The sequence below is a fragment of the Carcharhinus amblyrhynchos genome, chromosome 17 (genome assembly GCF_965287045.1).
Source record: "Carcharhinus amblyrhynchos chromosome 17, sCarAmb.v2.hapA, whole genome shotgun sequence".
Classification (NCBI taxonomy): domain Eukaryota; kingdom Metazoa; phylum Chordata; class Chondrichthyes; order Carcharhiniformes; family Carcharhinidae; genus Carcharhinus; species Carcharhinus amblyrhynchos.
The window spans coordinates 1748335-1768480 of NC_137340.1; the positions used below are offsets into that span (position 1 = coordinate 1748335).

At 43.3% G+C, this 20146-nt stretch overlaps 1 protein-coding gene across 3 annotated transcripts in view; it reads left to right on the plus strand.

Annotated features, from left to right (window-relative positions):
• Positions 1 to 20146, plus strand: part of tspan15 (tetraspanin 15) — a 129750-nt gene that overhangs the window by 75189 nt on the left and 34415 nt on the right. For all 3 annotated transcript variants that reach the window (XM_080205379.1, XM_080205380.1, XM_080205381.1), the window contains exons 5-7: positions 1233 to 1355; positions 14135 to 14182; positions 15366 to 15482. In XM_080205379.1, coding sequence (XP_080061505.1) covers positions 1233 to 1355; positions 14135 to 14182; positions 15366 to 15482 — 288 coding nt within the window. The remainder of the gene's footprint in view (positions 1 to 1232; positions 1356 to 14134; positions 14183 to 15365; positions 15483 to 20146) is intronic.

The following is a 20146-nucleotide window of genomic DNA, read 5'->3' on the forward strand; positions in this document are numbered from 1 at the left end:
AAACAAAATGTGCAAGCAATAAATGCTGGCATAGCCAGCAAAGCCCACATCCCATAAATGAATTTTTAAAAAGTATTGTATATCAAAAAGAGTTTAATTATACTTATAAAGGTTTATGATATAAACTCGACTTTATGTTTCCTCCTCAAATTCCCTTATCTTATAGAACCTTTAAAGTTCATTCACTTTTCCTGAGACCTACTAAAAGATACTTTATCACTCTCTCGAATTCACTCTGATTTCTCATCTGTGTTTCAGCTGTTTGCCAAGGTTCAGGTTTTCATGTGGTCTTTCTGTTTGCTTTTGGCTAAGTTACCTGCCATATTTTTTAATGCACTCAAGACTCTGGATTTCACAATTCAAGGGCGCAATCTTACCATTCATGCCACGTTCCCCCTACAGCGAGGCTGAAGAATTTGGCATCCAGTCCAATCTCCGTTCGCTGCAGCAGGATGGGAAATTCCTGCCGGCGTGCACAGTGGTAACATTCCGGTGATGGTATGGGCCTTCTAGTGGCTCCTGTACGGTGACTTAATCATCAGGAAACCCTCTTGGTTTCCACTAGCCTACTGCTTTGGTTTCAAACTGCGCGGTTAATTATAGGGATCAAATAAAGCAGTCTCTGGGATTCTGCACCATCAAGTTTGTTGTGAATCTAGCTAAGGAGGTTCTATAGCAGGTGATGATGGTCTCAGGTTCCTCAGATGGAGCATGGCTACATGTGAATGCAACTTGAGAACTAGGTAAATTGAGCAAGAGAAATCAGAGGTACCAGAAGCTAAGTTAGAGAACCTTGGAGCTGCACATACTTTTGTTCTATCTATCACTATTTAACGTGAAGTGTATCTTTTTATTCAAAGTATCAATTTCCTGTTAATTCATGTTTAATTTATGTTGATTCTGATTTATGTTAAAAGTTACAAGAAGTGAAATCTTGTTGATAATTACATCATTCAGTAACTTTAGTTTATTTATGGTTACCGCATAGAGATGGTAACAATTTAAATCGATGAGTTACTCTTGCAGAGAGTGGACAAGACAAAAAAAAGACCTCCTCTTGTGCTCTAACTATTCTATGATTCTATGATATATGAACTAGAACAGTATGTGTGCTGGATGAAAAGAACATTTTGCGTATACATACATCGCAGATTTCCTCCTTAACGGTGCAGGTAAATAATCTGAGTTGTTGGTTGTGTTAAGCTTGTGACTTGTTCTGTTTTTGTTTATAGTTTAAATGCTGCGGTGCAGAAGATTTCACAGATTGGTCAAGGAACATGTACCATGATTGTAAAGGCCCTGCAACTGGACCACTTGCTTGTGGTGTACCTTACTCCTGCTGTATACGGAATAAGGTATGACTTGCTTTCTATAATTCATTTCTAGCTAGATAGAAAAGTACATCTTTGATTGCCATTCAATGGGAGATGAAAGGAGAACAAAAAGGTAAAAAGTAGGAATAAAGTGAGAACAGAGAAAGGAGGAGGAGAATCGAGGGGGACAAAGTGGAGAGGAAAGGAGAAGATAAAAGGACCAGGAATGGAGTAATGTAAATAAAAATGTGAAAGGCAGAAGAAAGGAGTTAGAAGAGAGAGGAGCAGTAACGGTGTAGACAAGGGTAAAAAGCAAGAGAACTGGGAGATGGCTTGGGAAGAAGAGACTAAAGGAGGAAAGAATAGAGGGTGGTGGAGATAACATGGATAGAGATGAGAGGATGGTCAGAGGAATAATATGGCTAGAGATGAGGGCAGGAAGAGTGAGGACAACTGGGAATTTGGTGAGGGAGGGAGAGGAGAGATGAGGGTGGGAAATAGGAACAGGCCATTCAGCACTGCCAAACCAGCTTTTCCATTCAGTTAGGCAATGGCTAATTATCTGGGGCAGCATATTAAGAATATAAGTAAGAACATAAGAAACAGGAGCAGGAGTAGGCCATCTAGCCCTTCGAGCCTGCCCCGCCATTCAATAAGATCATGGCTGATCTGAAGTGGATCAGTTCCACTTTCCCGCTTTCTCCCCATAACCCTTAATTCCCTTATCTGTCAAAAACGTATCTACCCGTGACTTAGATATATTTATCAAGGTAGCCTCCACCACTTCAACGGGCAGAGAATTCCAGAGATTCACCACCCTTTGAGTGAAGAAGTTCTTCCTCAATTCCGTTCTAAACTGCCCCCCTTTATCTTGAGGCTGTGCCCTCTAGTCCTGCTATCCTTTCTAAGCGGGAAGAATCTGTCTACCTCTACCCTATCCATCCCTTTCATTATCTTATACGTCTCTATAAGATCCTCCCTCATCCTTCTAAACTCCAACGAGTACAGACCCAGTCTATTTAGTCTCTCTTCATAGTCCAACCCCCTCATCTCCGGGCAGGCTCGAGGGGCTAGATGGCCTACTCCTGCTCCTGCTCCTATTTCTTATGTTCTTATGTATCAGCCTAGTGAAGCTCCTCTGCATTCCATCCAAGGCCAAAATATTCTTAAGCAAGTGCGGCGACCAAAACTGCACACAGTACTCCAGCTGCGGCCTCACCAGTACCCTGTACGGTTGCAGCGAGATCTCCCTGCTTTTATAATCTATCCCCTTCGCTATAAAGGCCAGCATACCATTCGCCTTCTTGATCACCTGCTGCACCTGCAGGCTGGGTTTTTGCAACTCCTGCACAAGGACCCCCAGGTCCCTCTGCACCGTAGCATGCTGCAGCTTTTCGCCCTTTAAATAGTAATCCCTCCGACTATTATTTCTGCCGAAGTGGATAACCTCACACTTGCTAACATTATACTCCATCTGCCAGGTCCTCACCCACTCGCTCAGCCTATCCAGATCTCTCTGCAGACTTTCCACACCCTCCACGCAATTTGCTTTTCCACTCATCTTTGTGTCATCAGCAAATTTCGTCACCCTACACTCAGCCCCCTTCTCCAGATCATCTATATAAATGGTAAATAGTTGAGGCCCCAGCACCGATCCCTGCGGCACTCCACTAGTCACCAACCGCCAATCAGAATAGCACCCATTGATACCAATTCTCTGCCTCCTATTAGACAACCAATCCTCTATCCACGCTAACACCTTACCCCCAACTCCATGCCCCCTAACCTTTTGAAGCAACCTTTTATGAGGCACCTTATCAAACGCCTTTTGAAAATCTAGAAACACCACATCCACCAGTTCCCCACTGTCTACCGCACTAGTCACATCCTCATAGAAATCTAATAAATTTGTTAAACACGACTTCCCCTTAATGAATCCGTGCTGCGCCTGCTCTATCAAACCATTCCTTTCTAGGTGTCTCGCTATTTCTTCTTTGATGACTGGAGGTAATAAATTGTCCCTAAATTAGTTTCCCTCAATGTGGAATGCCATAAACAATAGATAAGCGTCATGGGTGGAGGTGGGACTGGTAATGTTAAAATAGCAGCGTGGGCTCGTTGGGCCGAAGGGCCTGTTTCCCGGGCTGTTTTTGTCCTTTGTTTTTGTTCTTTGTTCAAGCATTTTTCCAACTACAGCAGTTAAACTAACGGGCCTATAATTCCCTGCCTTTTGTCATAGAACATAGAACATAGAACATTACAGCGCAGAACAGGCCCTTCGGCCCACGATGTTGCGCCGACCAGTTAAAAAAAAACAACAACAACGACCCACTAACCTAAACCAATCCCTTTTCGTCCATAAACCTGTCCACAGACCTCTTAAACGCCCCCAAACTAGGCGCATTTACAACTGCAGCAGGCAGGGCATTTGTCTGCTACCTTTTTTAAACAGCGGCGTAAATTAGCCGTTTTCCAATCTTCCGGCACTTCCCCGGAATGCAGTGAATTTTGGTAAATAATCACTAAGGCACCCACTATCACCACTGCCATTTCCTTCAGAACCCTGGGATGCATTCCATCTGGTCCTGGAGACTTGTCCACCATCAGTCCCGTTAGTCTATCAAGCGCTACCTCTCTAGTGACAGTAATCGCATTCGATTAGCACCGCTGCCTCACAGTGCCGGGGACCCAAATTCAATTCCCAGCTTGGGTCATTGTCCTTGTGGAGTTTGCGCCTTCTCCCCGTGTCTATGTGGGTTTCTCCTGGATGCTTCGGTTCCCCACAATCTGAAAGACACGCTGGTTAGGTGCATTGACCCGAACAGGCTCTGGTGTGTAGCAACTAAGGGTATTTCACAGTAACTTCATTGCAGTGTTAATGTAAGCCTCACTTGTGACTAATAACTTACTAATAATTACTTCAGTACCACTTCCTGCGCTATCACCTGATGTATTAAGTTCAGAAATATATTGATTTCTTTCTTGAACTGCTGAGTCGTGAGTGTTGTTCCTCTGTTCAAGAAAGAAAATAGGAATGATCCTGGTAATTTTAGGCCAGTTAGCCTTTCTTCGGTGGTCAGTAAGTTAATGGAAAAGGTCCTGAGGGACAGGATTTGTGACCATTTGGAAACATGCAGTTTAATCCAGGATAGTCAGCACGAATTTGTGAGGGATAAGTCTTGCCTCACAAATTTGGTTGAATTCTTTGAGGAGGTAACTAAGTGTGTAGATAAAGGTAGAGCAGTTGATGTTGTATACATGGATTTTAGTTAGGCGTTTGATAAAGTTCCCCATGCTAGGCTGAAGAAGAAAGTAAGGAGGTGTGGTATGGTGGGAAATTTGGCCAATTGGATAAGTAACTGGCTATCTCTTAGAAGACAGAGGGTGGTGGTGGATGGAAAATGTTCAGACTGGAGGCCAGTTACCAGCGGTGTACCATCAGTGCTGGGTCCTCTGCTATTTGTGATTTTTATTAGTGACTTGGAGGAGGGGGCTGAAGGGTGGGTCAGTAAATTTGTTGATAACACCAAGATTGGTGGAGCAGTGGGTGAGGTGGAGGGCTCTTGTAGGCTGCAAAGAGACATTGATAGGATGCAGAGCTGGGCCAAAAAATGGCAGATGGAGTTTAACCCTGATAAGTGCAAGGTGATTCATTTTTGGTAGGACAAACTTGAATGAGAATTACAGGGTCAACTGCAGGGTTCTAAGGAATGTGGAGGAACAAAGAGATCTTGGGGTTCATATCCACAGATCTCGGAAGGTTGCCAGTCAAATGGATAGAGCTGTGAAGAAGACTTAAAGCGTTTTAGCGTTTATTAAGAGGGGGTTTGAGTTTAAGAGCTATGGGGTTATGCTGCAACTCTACAGGACCTTGGTGAGACCACATTTGGAATATTGTGTTCAGTTCTGGTCACCTCGCTATAAGAAGGATGTGGAAGCATTGGAGAGAGTGCAGAGGAGATTTACCGGGATGCTGCCTGGTTTGGAGGGTAGGTCTTATGGGGAAAGGTTGAGGGAGTTGGATCTTTTTTCTTTAGAGTAGAGGATGCTGAGAGGTGAGTTAATAGAGGTTTATAAGATGATGAGGGGGATAGATAGAGTGGACGTGCAGAGACTATTTTCTCGGGTGGATGTAGCTGTTACTAGGGGGCATAACTATAAGGTTCATGGTGGGAGATATAGGAGAGATGTCTGAGGTAGTTTCTTTACTCAGAGAGTGGTTGGGGTGTGGAATGGACTGCCCACTGTGATAGTGGAGTCAGACTTTAGGAACTTTCAAGCAGTTATTGGATAGGCACATGGAGCACACCTGAATGATAGGGAGTGGGATAGCTTGATCTTGGTTTTGGACAAGGCTCAGTACAACATTGAGGGCTGAAGGGCCTGTACTGTGCTGTACTGTTCTATGTTCTAACTACCCAAACGTTAAAAAAAACTCAACTTTGCCCTGGTCACAAAAAGCAGGACAAATAAATCTGGCCAATTATCACCCCCCAGAATACTCTCATTCATTGACAGTTTATCAAACAGAACTTACTCAGCAATAACTTGCTCACTAATGCTCAGTTTGGTTCACTCAGCTCCAGACCTTGTTATAGCCTTGATCCAAATATTGACAAAGGAATAGAATTCCAAAGGTAAGGTGAGAGAGATTGCACTTGACGTCAAGGTAGCAGCACTTAACTTTGTATGGCAACAAGGCCTTAGGAAAATTGGAAACTGCATGGGTTGCACACCTTACACAAATTATTGTGGCTCTGATTATTTGAAGTTAATCATTTCAAGCCCAGGACATTGTTATAAGAGTTCCTGTTATAACAACCTAGGTAGTGTCCTATGTGCAACCATCTTTAAAGTTTATTTATTGGTCACAAGTAGGCTTACATTAAAGCTGCAATGAAAGTACTGTGAAAATCCCCTAGTTTCCGCACTCCAGTGCCTATTCGGGTACACTGAGGGAGAATTTAACATGGCCAATTCACCTAACCTGCATATCCTTGGACTGTGGGAGGAAACCGAAACACCCGGAGGAAACCCATGCAGAGTAAATGTGCAAACTCCATACAGATAGTGACCCAAGCTGGGAAGCAAACCTGGGTCCCTGGTGCTGAGGGGCAGCAGTGTTAACCACTGTGCCAACATGCCGCCCTCAGAAGCTGCATCAATGCACTTCCCTACGATATTAACATCCAAAGTGAGATGTTTACTGATGATTATACAATTTACAATTTTTCAGATACTGAAGCAGCCCATGCATATATGTAACAAGACCTGGACCACATTCAAGTTTGGACTGATAATTGGCAAGTGGCAATTGCATCAGGCATTGGCTATCTACAACAAGAAAAAATCTAACCATTACCTCTTGACATTCAATGAAATTATCATAGTTCAATTTCCCACTAATCCATATTCAGGGGGTTATTATTGATCAAAAACTGAACTGGATCACCATTGCCATCCTTCCACCAAAGACTCAATGGACTCAGACAATCCATTTCAGATAGGCTGTAATCAAATGACAGCCTTTGCTGATGGCTGAAGTGGCCACTCCTTGAGAGGCAGATTTTGTGGCAAATGAAATACCAGGTGTCATTATGGGTTGTTGTTTTCAGCGTCAAAGTTTGTTGCCAGTCTATGTTGTAGTTTACACCAATCCAACGGCAGTGTTGTCATTTTTCTCTATGGTGACTGTGGCCAGCTGTTTTATATACCGTGGTTGCTAGAGCAGGTTAGAGACTAGGAATTCTGCAGTGTTTATTAGACAGAAACTTTCAAAAGCTGACTGGGGGAGTCTGTTGGCAGGCAAAGGAAGGCTTTCAGAAGTATGTTAATCAGGGTTCAGGGTGAGCACATTCCTTTTAAAATGAAGGGCAAGGCTGGTGGAAGGAGGGAACCCTGGGATATGACTCAGGATATTGAAGGAGGAGGAGGCATATGACATGCATAGGCAGATGGGATCAAATAGATCCTTTGAAGAGTATAGAGGGTGTGGAGTATTTAAGGGAGAAATTAAGTCAAAAAGGGGACATGAGATTACTTTGGCACCTAAGGTGAAGGAGAATCCAAAGAGCTTCTACAAATACATAAAGAGAGAGAATAGAGCATCTTAAGGATCAACAAGATCATCTATGTGCAGATCCACATGATTTAGGTCAGATCCTAAATGAATATTTCTCATCAGTATTTACTATTGCGAAAGGCGTGGATGTTAGCGAACTTAGGGAAATCAATAGTGATGTCTTAAGGAGTGTACATGTTGCAGAGTAGGAGGTGCTGGAACTTTTAAAGCGCATCAAGGTAGATAAATCCCCGGGACCTGTTGGAGCCTGTCCCAGAGCATTGTGGGAGGCTGACGAGAAAATTGCAGGTCCCCCTAGCAGAGATATTTGAATCATTAAGAGCCACAGGAGAGGTGCCTGAAGATTGGAGGGTGGCAAATGTTGTGCCTTTGTTTAAGAAGAGCTGCAGGGAAATGCCTAGGAACTACAGGCTGGTGAGCCTAATGATTATAGTGGGTAAGTTGTTAGTAGGTATTCTGAGAAACAGGATCCACAGGCATTTAGAGAGGCAAGGGCTATAGAAACCATAGAAAATTTACAGCTCAGAAATGGGCCTTTTGGCCCTTCTTGTCTGTGCCAAACCATTTTTTGCCTAGTCTCACTGACCTGCACTTGGATCATATCCCTTCTTGTCTGTGCCAAACCATTTTTTGCCTCGTCTCACTGACCTGCACTTGGATCATATCTCATCCATGTACCTGTCCAAGTTTTTCTTAAATGTTAGAAGTGACTAATTGGGATAGTCAGCATGGCTTTGAGTGGAAAGTCATGAATCACAAATTTGATTGAGTTTTTTTGAAGGATAACCAAAAAGGTAGATGAGGGCAGTGCAGTCAACGTTGTCTACATGGACTTTGACAAGGTACCACTAGTTAGATTGTTGCGTGAGGTTAAATCTCTCAGGATTCAGGGTGAGGAAGCCAATTGGATACAAAATTGGCTTGATGATAGAAGACAGAGAGCGGTTGTCGAGGGTTGTTTTTCAAATTGGAGGCCTGTGACCAACAGTATGCCTCGTTGCACAAGGTTAAATCTCTGTGGATCTGGGGTGAGGCAGCCAGTTGGATACAAAATTGCTTGACAGAAGACAGAGGGTGATTGTAGACGGTTGTTCTTTACACTGGAAGCATATGATCTGTGGTGTGCCTCAAGGATCGGTGCTGAGTCCACTGTTATTTGTCATTTATGTTAATGATTTGGTTAAGAACTTAGGAGTCATGGTGAGTAAGTTTGCAGATGATGCCAAGATTGGTGGCATAGTGGGCACTGAAAGTTGTCTAGGATTGCAATGGGATCTTAATCAATTGGGCCAATGGGCTAAAGAATGGCAGATGAGTTTAATTTAGATAAATGTGAGGTGATGCGTTTTGGTAGATTGAACCAGACAGGACTTACTCAATTAATGGTAGGGTGTTGGGGAAAGTTACAGAACAAAGAGATTTAGGGTTACAGGTTCATAGCTCCTTGAAAGTAGAGTCACAGGTGGACATAGTGGTGAAGAAGGCATTGGCATGCTTGGTTTCATTGGTCAAAACATTGAATACAGGAGTTGGAATGTCTTGTTGAAGTTGAACTAGACATTGGTAAGACCACACTTGAAATACTGTGTACCGTTCTGGTCACCCTATTATAGAAAGGATGTTATTAAACTAGAAAGAGTGCAGAAGAGATTTACCAGGATGCTACCAGGTCTTGAGTTATAAAGTGAGATTGGATACACTGGGACATTTTTCCGTAGAACATAGGGGTGATCTTATAGAGGCCTATAAAATAATGAGAGGCATAGACAAGGTAGATAGTAAACGTCTTTTCCCAAAGGTAGGAGAGTTTAAAACTAGAGGGCATAGGTTTATGATGTGAGGGGAGAGGTGCAAAAGGGCCCAGAGAGGCAAGTTTTCCACACAGAGGGTGGTGAGTGTCTGGAACGAGCTGATAGAGGCGGGTACAATTTTATCTTTTAAAAAGCATTATTCAGTTACATGGGTAAGATTGGAATAGAGGGATATTGGCCAAACGAAGGCATTTGGGACTAGCTTAGTAATTAAAAGTTAGGCAGTATGGACAACTTGGGCCAAAGGGCCTGTTTCCATGCTGTAAACCTCTATGACTTTGAATAGCTCACATCCCGACTGACAAAAACCTATCCACTAGCTACAAAAGCATAAGAACGTTAGTGTAATGGGATCCTGAAGCATAGTTTCCTGATGAATTTGAAATTCTATTCTTAGAAATGGACATGGAAAGCCCCACTCCATTAAATGGTTCGCCCACCTTTACTTCTCAGCATTCTGATTTAAAACCTGACAACTGAATTTATTATCATAACATTTTTATACAAAACACATCAAGAACCTTCTGTGGTAGAATAATCACAAATTCAGCACTGTTGCGATGTTTTATAGTCTTGGCATTATTAAAATGTGTATCATCTCATTTTCCATAAATACTGCCACGAGATTTCCACTAGGCCTCTGTATATTGTTATTAAAAATAGCTGTATGAAAGAAAAGCTTATAAATTACTTAGTAATATAAATAAATCTTACAATGAAGACTTTAACGTGCTTATAGTGAAATGGAGCTTTTTATAATACATTTCTACAAATGTTAATGGCAGATTAAGTGATGTTTTTTCCATAATTTCAATTCTTCAGGATTAGAAACTTAGAAAAAAGGAGTAGAAATGAGCCATTCGGCCCTTCAAGCTTAATCTACTGTTTAATATGATCGTGGCTGATCCTCTATCGCAACACCACATTCTGCACTCTCTCCATACTGCTTCACACCTTGAGAGTCTGGAAATCTATTTCCTTTCTAAATACATTCAGTGATGTGGCCTCCGTTGTTTTCTATGGTTGTGAATTCCACAGGTTCACCACCCTCTTAGTGAAGTAATTTCTTCTCATCTCAGTCCTAATGGCCTAGCCCGTATCCCAGGGCTGTGATCCCTTTGCTCTATTGCCAGAGGATACAACATTGCTGTGTCTAGTCTATCTCGCCCTGTTAGAATTTTATGCGTTTCCATTAGATGCCCTCTTACCCTTCGAAATTCCAATGAATACAGACCCAGTCAACCCAATCTCTCCTCATACAACAATCCTGCCATCCTAGAAATCAGTTTGGTGAGCCTTCACTGTACTCCCTCTATAACAAGTATATCCTTTCTTGGAAAAGGAGACCAAAACTGCACACAATACTCCAGATGTGGTCTCATCAGGAACCTGTAGAGCTGCAGTAAGACATTTTTGCACTTATACTCAAATCCACTTGCACTGAAGGCCTTCCTAACTGCTTGCTGTACCGACATGCTTGCTTTCAGTGATTGGTGTATTAGGACACCCAGGTCCCTTTGTACCTCAACATTTCCCAGTCTTTCGCCATTTAAATAATACTCTGCCACTCTGTTTCTCTATTCAAAGTGGATAACTTCACATTTTTCCACGATATACTGCCAAGTATTCACCATGCACTCAACTTGATGCCTCTTATCATCCTCCTCTCCACTCTCATTCCCACCAAATCTCCTGCCGTCGGCAAACTTGGAAATGTTACCTTTGGTTCACTCACCTTAACCACCAGTGTATATTGCAAATAACTGAGGCCCAATCTCATCCCCGCAGGACTCCACTAATCACTGCCTGCCACATCGAAAACGACCTATTTATTCCGATTTTCTCTTTCCTGTCTGCTAACCAATTCTCAATCCATGTCAATACTGGGCTTTTTGTGCCAGGAGAAAGTTATAATGGTTGCAAAGCATATGTTTGTTCCTTAAATATTAGTCATGCCTTTTAATGAAGTTCACCAATTTATCTTGGCCAAAACACACCTTATACCTTCAGAGTTTCCTTTGTTTAGTTTTAGGACCCTAGTTTCAGATTATACTCTTCACTTTCCATCTTGTTGGTGAATTCTATCATGTTATGGTCACTGTTCCTTAAAGAATCCTGCGCAACAAGATTATTAATTAACTCCTTATTGCATGATATCATTTCTAGAATAGCATGTTCCCTACTTGGTTCCTCTACATACTGATCTAAAAAAGATCCTGTACACTCCAGGAATTCAACAGTCATAGTATTGTTGCTAATTTGCTTTGCCTAGTCTATGTGTAGATTAAGATTACTGTAGCACCCTGCTAACAGGCATCTCTGATTTCCTGTTTCAAGCCATCCTGAACCTTACTACTACTGTTTGGAGGCCTACAGACAACTTCCACTAATGTTTTCCACCCCTTGTTGCTTATTGGCTCAACTCAGATAGATTTTACACCAAGATTTTCTGAGCCAATATCCTCTCTTCACTATTGCACTGATTTCATCCTTAACTGACGGTACCACCTCACCTGATTTTCGCTTTAAGTCTGACCTGCATTAATATCGAGTACCCTTAGATATACAATTCCCAGCCTTGGATACCCTGCAGCCATTTCTCTGTAATTGCAATTATAACGTACCAGTGTCTACCAATTTGCACTGTCAATTTAGCTACTTTATAGCAAATGCTCCATGTGTTCAGATACAGTGCCTTTAGACTTGTCTTTTTAACATTTGTACCGTGGCTCTATTTTCTGATAGTTCTTGTTTCCTCTATCTTCCAGTTTTACTTTCTAATATTCTGTCTTTGTTTCTCTCTTGTGTCTCCCATTCAGGTTATCATTCCAGTACCACTCTAGTTTAAGCTCTCCCCAACAGCACTAGCAAATACCCCTGCAAGGATATTGGTCCCAGTCCTGCTGGGATGCAACCCATCCGGCTTGTATAGGTCCCATCTTCCCCAGAATCAGCCCCAATGCTTCTGGAATCTAAATCTCTCCCTCCTATACCATCTCTCCAGCCACACATTCATCTGATCCATTCTATTGCTGCTCTGACTAGCATATGGCATTGGGGGTAATCTTGGGATTACCATCTGAGGTTCTGCTTTTTAATTTCTTTCCTAGCTCCCTATAATCTGCTTTCAGGACTTTATCCCTCTTCTTACCTCCATTGTTTGGGAATACAAGTGTGTGTCCTGATTTTTGGGAATATTGCAGCCAGTATCCTGAGGCTTGGGAATACTGCAGTGTCTTCCCTGATGTTTGGGAATGTTACAGTGTTTGCCCGAATGTTTGAAGTAGCACAGTGGCACAGTTGGCAGTGCTGCCAGGTACCCAGGTTCAATCCCTGGCTTGGGTCACTGTCTGTGCAGAGTCTGCACGGTCTCCCCATTTCTGCGTGGGTTTCTTCACGTCTAGTGGGTTTTTTTTGAGTGCTCCGGCTTCTTCCCACAGTTCAAAAGACGTGCTGGTTAGGCACATTGGCCATGCTAAATTCTCCCTCGGTGTACCCGCACAACCACTGGCGACTTGGGGATTTCTGCAGTAACTTCATTGCAATGTTAATGTAAGCCTACTTGTGACAGTAATAAATAAACTCTGGGGGTTTGTGAATATTGCAGTGTATGTGTGCCCTAATATTTGGGAATATCAGAGATTTGGGAGTATTGCAGTTGTATCCTGGGTTTTGGGAATATTGAAATGTGTGCCCTGGTGTTTGGGAAAATTGCAGTATGTTCTGATGCTTGGGAATATTGCAGTGTATGCTGCAGGTTTGGGAATATTGCAGTGTGTGAATTCTCTGCCCGTTGAAGTGGTGGAGGCTACCTCGCTAAATATTTTTAAGACGCGGGTTGATGGGTTTTTGATAAGAGAGGGGATTAAGGGTTATGGGGAGAGGGTGGGAATGTGGAACTGAGCCACGACAAATCAGCCATGATCTTATTGAAAGGCGGGGCAGGCTCGAAGGGCTAGATGGCCTACTCCTGCTCCTATTTCTTATGTTCTTATGTTTGGGAATATTGCGGTGTGTGTCCTGATGTTTAGTAATAATACAGTATGTACCTTGATGTTTGTGATTATAACACTGTGTGCTGATGTTTGGGAGTATTTGTTTGAGTTCTGAGGTTTAAGAGTATATGTGTTTGTCTGAATCAACTCTGCACCACACTGCAATTCCCAATTCTAAAACACAGCCAAATATTAATGGCGAGGCACCATTATATTATAGATTAGCTGGCTGTATTCCAAAGATTAGAGTAACCCCACTGAGGGTTTCAGCTGAGTCTGGGACCTTCAATAGGTGAGGTTTTGGGCTCAAACCAGAGGGAGAGAAGACCTTTCAGAGCCCACTGCCCTGGAGGGGAGGGAGAAATCTCAAGACCTACACTGCTCCTTGGTATCTATTACCACCTTTCCTATGACTTTCCCAGGGAGTGCCGATAAATGCAACATGGACCCTGCCATCATCTACCATACTGGCCAGGGAAGGGGTGAGCAACAGTGGTCGCAGAAGTAGAAGAAAAAGGGAAATCCCAGCTTGGTGAGGCAGTAGGGATTATGCCATCCAAATTTTCTTTCATTCTGGGCTGAATGGTGAAGGAGACTTCTGAATGACATTTGAGGGCAGAGGTTGCCACCTGTGCCTTTGCTGGCCTGAGGGCCCTGTACTTGTTGCTGAGCGTCATCAGTGAAGCAGCACTGAAACAAACTCAAGCCTCCGAGGATTGTAAATTTATCAGTTGTCATTGCCAGTTTTATCAGAAGTTAATGAGAACAAAAAGACATTTTCTCTTCCGTCACTGCTCAAGCTTTAATTTGTTTCAGTTCTATATAATAGTATATTTAAATTGTTTAAGAACGATTTCCAGACAAGCTTTGGTAACTGATAGAAAATAATTTTGTCTTTATAAAAGTTAACGGTGAGTTTTCTTCTCATTTCAGACAGATGTCGCCAATACGATGTGCGGTTATAAAGCCCTTAATCAAGATGTAAGTATATTTAACATATTCTATTTGCTATTCCTCTCTGATACAGCAGCTTTTCCTTTTCTGAGTTCTTAAGAGTGTTGTGTCACCTCAAACCAGCCACCTGTCATGTGTGGTACTTAATTGGGTCCACCCCTCCCCACCCCAAAGGATCATTTAGCTCCAGACCTCATTACAACCTTAAGCAAAAAGTGGAATTCTGGAATTTCTCTGAAAATGACACCCCCCCACCCCACCGACATCAAGTCAGCAACTGACTAAAACTGAGATCAAATAAAAGTAACTGGGGGTTCAGCAGAAAATCTTCCAGTGGCAGGAATCATATCTGGCACCAAAGTTTGTGGTTATTGAAGTTGTTGTGGAATTACCTTCACTGCATAGACTACAGTGATTCAAAAGTATAACCCACAAATGCCGTAACAAAGGATAGACAGTAAATGCACCATTTGAAATACTGAGAATTTATTTCTAATACTCTTGAATGAGTGTTATCCTAAAGTGACAACACTGAACATATACAGGCAGGGTGGAGGCACTGATGACAAATTTATCAGAGCAACAGTCCACACCTGCTTTGTGTAGACATTTGAGCTGCTGATAAATTAAAAACATTATATTTCTCATATACAGATTGGATTAGAGTCCTGCATGCAGGTGGCTACTGATTCTGTATCCTGTGCACAGCAGGTTCTAAGTATCAGAGTGCTATACGTGGGCTCATTCAGAGTTGGACAGCACGGTGGCACAATGGTTCGCACTGCTATCTGTCAGCACCAGGGATCTGAGCTCAATTCCAACCTCGGGTCACTGTTTGTGTGGAGTTTGCATGTTCTCCCCATGTCTGCATGCTTTTTCTTCGGATACTTCAGTATCCAAAGATGTGCGGGTTAGGTTGATTGGCCCTGGTAAGTTGACCCTAGTGTCACAGGAATTAGGAAGGTAAATGTCTGAGGTTATGGGAATAGGGCCTGGGTGAGATTGTGGTCGGTACAGACACGATAGGCTGATTGGCCTCCTTCTGTACTTCGGGATTCTGTGAGTCTTCTGCGCAGGTTCGTCGGAGTCCTGTGAATGAGCTGGTGCTGGGCCCTGTGCACAGCCTGTCTTTGGCCCCTACATGAAAAGTTCACTTTTTCTTGACACTCATCTTATTGGAAGTGATCAGCATTTCACATTTTATCCATAGCGTTTCCATCTCCTTCATATCATCTATGTCGGTGGGTGCACAGATGCAGTGCTGAATTGGTTCATGGGACACTATGCAGCCATGGCTGGCCTTCTGCTGGGGATAGTTGCGCCACAGGTAACATTTGCTTTATTATTGTAGATTTATTTCATGAGCAAAGCTTATAATTGTCAGCACTTTTCCAAATGTTGCTTGTGTAAACTGACATTGACGCCCTACAGATTTGCATGAAACCACAGTCCCCAGTGCCTTGCTAATCTTAATACATGAGTGAATGAGGCCCTAGTCTTTATTGCCTGTTGTCATACAGGAAGCAGCTCATTAAAAATCAATGCTGGAGCTAAAGGGAAATTAGACAGTTAAAATCAAAAATAAATCCTCATTGGTAAGTCATGCAATCAGAGTGGCTGCATCACTGAAGGATGCTATTTAGCCCATTGTGTTTATGTTGGCTTTCTGAAGGAACACTTTCCTGCCTATTCTGAGGATCCTCAACTCCTCCCTTCTCAATCCCTCATACTGCCTCACTGGCAGTCGCATCTCCCTATCACTAGCTACAGACCTCATTTGAAGAATTTACCCAATGAGTTTTGGCAGCCTTCTGGAACAAAGTGTCCAGGTAACTTTACCCTCCCTGATTTATCACAGTGTCTGATGCTCAGACTAAAGCTTGTCAACTGGAAGCCAAAGTTCTTCGAGCTGCAGACACTCTTGCAGATGCAGTTGCTGTGGATTGTACTGCTCTATTATTTTTATATTTAACTAATTAGGTTTCAAGTTGTGAAATATTACTCAATGGTTTGTGTAGTTATATTAGAGAATTTAATTAGTTAAACTATAAATTTAATGCAATACTTGTATCTCTCTACTATCAGTTTAAACCACTGCCCCAATTTAAAAAGACAAAAATAAAACACTCCAACTACTCACTTAATCAGTGCCTCTGCACTTACAAACTCAGTCTTTGCTGTCTTGACTCCCTGTCATGAACCAATCCTTTTCTGTTAAAGACCAGAACAGAACCTTACCAAATTTCCAGAGTTAAGTACTTTGTCTGCAGAATAGATAAGTGACAACCAATGAATGTGGTGTATTTAGACTTTCAGAAGGCTTTTGATAAGGTCCTCAGAAGATATTAGTGGGCAAATGCAAGTGCAAGGGAGGAAAGGGATCAAGAATTAGTTGACAGACAGGAAACAGAGTGGGAATAAATGGTTTTTTTCTGAGTGGCAGGCAGTGACTAGTGAGGTCAAATAGGAGGCAGAGAGTGGGGGTCAACGGGTGCTATTCGGATTGGCGGAGGGTGACTAGTGGAGTGCCCCAGGGGTCGGTGCTGGGGCCTCAACTTTTTACCATTTATATAGATGATCTGGAGGAGGGAACCGAGTGTAGCGTGTCGAAATTTGCTGATGACACCAAGATTGGGGGAACGGCAAATTGTGCGGAGGGTGTGGAAAGTCTACAGAAGGATCTAGATAGGCTGGGCGAATGGGCCAGGAAATGGCAAATGGAATTTAATGTTGGCAAGTGTGAGGTGGTCCACTTTGGTAGGAAGAATGGTAGGAAGGACTATTACTTACGGGGCGAAAAACTGCAGCAGGCAACGGTGCAGAGGGACCTCGGGGTCCTTGTGCATGAGTCGCAAAAACCCAGCATGCAGGTGCAGCAGGTGGTCAGGAAGGCGAATGGGATGCTGGCCTTCATAGCGAGGGGGATTGAATATAAAAGTAGGGAGGTCTTGCTGCAGCTGTATAGGGCATTGGTGAGGCCGCAGCTGGAGTACTGTGTGCAGTTTTGGGCGCCGCACCTGCGCAAAGATATTTTGGCCTTGGAGGGAGTGCAGAGGAGGTTTACTAGGCTGATACCGGAGTTGAGGGGGTTGAACTATGAGGAGAGGCTGAATAAACTGGGCTTGTACTCGTTAGAGTTTAGAAGAATGAGGGGAGATCTCATTGAGACGTATAAGATGATGAATGGGATGGATAGGATAGAGGTGGAAAGACTCTTCCCGCTCAAAAAAGACAGTAGGACTAGGGGGCACAGCCTCAAGATAAAAGGGGGGCGGTTTAGAACGGAGTTGAGGAGGAACTTCTTCACTCAAAGGGTGGTGAATCTCTGGAATTCTCTGCCCATTGAAGTGGTGGAGGCTGCCTCGCTAAATATTTTTAAGACGCGGGTTGATGGGTTTTTGATAGGAGAGGGGATTAAGGGTTATGGGGAGAGGGCGGGAAAGTGGAACTGAGCAGCAACAGATCAGCCATGATCTTATTGAATGGTGGGGCAGGCTCAAAGGGCTGGATGGCCTACTCCTGCTCCTATTTCTTATGTCCTTATTTCTTATGTTCTTATGTAACATAGGGATCAGTGCTTGTGCCCCGGATGTTCACAATATCAATAAATAGCCTGGATGAGGCAACCAAATGTAACATTTCCAAATTTGCTGATGACACAAAACTGAGCAGAATTGAAAGTTGTAAGGAGGATACAAGGAGGCTTCATGGTGATTTAAACAATTTGAGTGAGTGGGCAAATACATGGCAGGTGCAGCTAAATGTGAAGTTATACACTTTGGTGTGAAAAACAGAAAGGAAGAATATTATCTAAAATGTTAAGCTATTAGGAAATATGCATGTACAAAGGGATCTGAGTGTCCTTGTACACCAGTCAATGAAGTGGAGAGGCAGCTGCAGCAAGCAATTAGGAAGACAAATGATATGTTAGCCTTTATTGCAAGGGGATTTGAGTTCAGAAGTAGAAATGTTTTACTACAGTTATACAGGACCTTGGTTCTCCCTGTTGCCTGCTGCACAGTCTGTTTTAACCCTTATACAGTGGACAAGTAACTATGAATAGACATCTTGTTAGTATAACCAATATTTATTTAAACCCACACAATCAATAATCACCCACCCGACCAACAATAAGTTATCTTACAGAAAATACTAGAATTGGAGTCCAATACAAGACCTTGACTTGACTTTGCATGACTGGCAAGTACCCAAGCAGATATTTGCCTTTATCTGTGCGGTGGTCTCAGACTATCTGCATTGTCTGGCTCTGGTCTTCCTTCCTTCTCGGGTGTGGTGGCTCTCCTCATGCTGGTTGTCGCTGGCAATGGTCGTCATTGTTGTAGCTCATTCGTGGGGTCAGAGAGAGAGAGAGATTCTTGGTTGCGCAGCACCCTTTATACCCCGTTTGATTTCATGCCCCTTTTTGGCCATTACCAATCAATTGATCAGGACGTGATCCCCCTGTTTGATAAGAGTCCAATGAGGTGCTGCCACACCGATCTCTGGGTGTGTCTCCAACGGCCATGTCTGTAGGTGCTGGAGGCACATAGGTCACATACCTCCCTCCTAAATAAGGGGTCACGATGCCCTTACGTCTGTTACACAACCCAGTGTGACCAGGAAGTTACTTTCATCCTGGAGATGACCCATATCCTGTTTATTCACTCGTTCAAGTTGCAGCCTGTTTGTCTCTGTCTTTAAGCTGCAGCCTGTTGGTTTAGTTTCTTGCCCAATTGTCCCAGAGTGCTTTACAAAACGTCATTTTAGATGGCCCGTTTGGCCATATCCCTGCCTAAGAAAGGATGTACTTTCCATAGAGGGAGTGCCATGGACATTTATTAGGCTTATTAGAGTTGGGGGGGGCTGTCCTTTGAGGAGAATGGGCAGAATGGCCTCCTTCTGTGCAATAGGGATTCTATGAGAACTTGCTTCAACTGGGTCTGTAATCACTAGAGTTCAGAAGGATGAGAGAAGATCTGATTGAAATGTATAAAGTTCAAACAGGGCTGGACAGATTAGATACAAGGAGGATGATTTTACTGATTGGAGAATCTAAAACCAGGAACCACAGTCTCACGATACAAGGTAGACCATTTGGGACTGAGAAGAGGAAAAGAATTTCATTCAGACATAAGAACATAAGAACATAAGAAATAGGAGCAGGAGTAGGCCATCTAGCCCTTCGAGCCTGCCCCGCCATTCAATAAGATCATGGCTGATCTGTTGTGGCTCAGTTCCACTTTCCCGCCCTCTCCCCATAACCCTTAATCCCCTCTCTTATCAAGAACCCATCAACCCGCTTCTTAAAAATATTTAGCGAGGAGCCTCCACCACTTCAACGGGCAGAGAATTCCAGAGATTCACCACCCTTTGAGTGAAGAAGTTCCTCCTCAACTCCGTTCTAAACCGCCTCCCCTTTATCTTGAGGCTGTGCCCCCTAGTCCTACTGTCTTTTTTGAGCGGGAAGAGTCTCTCCACCTCTATCCTATCCATCCCATTCATCATCTTATACGTCTCAATGAGATCTCCCCTCATTCTTCTAAACTCTAACGAGTACAAGCCCAGTTTATTCAGCCTCTCCTCATAGCTCAATCCCCTCAACTCCAGTATCAGCCTAGTAAACCTCCTCTGCACTCCCTCCAGGGCCAAAATATCCTTGCGCAGGTGCGGCGCCCAAAACTGCACACAGTACTCCAGCTGCGGCCTCACCAATGCCCTATACAGCTGCAGCAAGACCTCCCTACTTTTATATTCAATCCCCCTCGCTATGAAGGCCAGCATCCCATTCGCCTTCCTGACCACCGGTGAACCTGTGAAATTCCATACCATACAAAATTGTGGAAACCAGGTCACTAATGTATTCAAGAAAGAAATGGATTTTTTTAGGTTTTACTGGCATCAATGGGGAGAAAGTGGGAATATGACATTGAGATCGAGGATCAACCATGATTGTATTGAATGGAGGAGCGGGCTCGAAGGACTGAATGACCT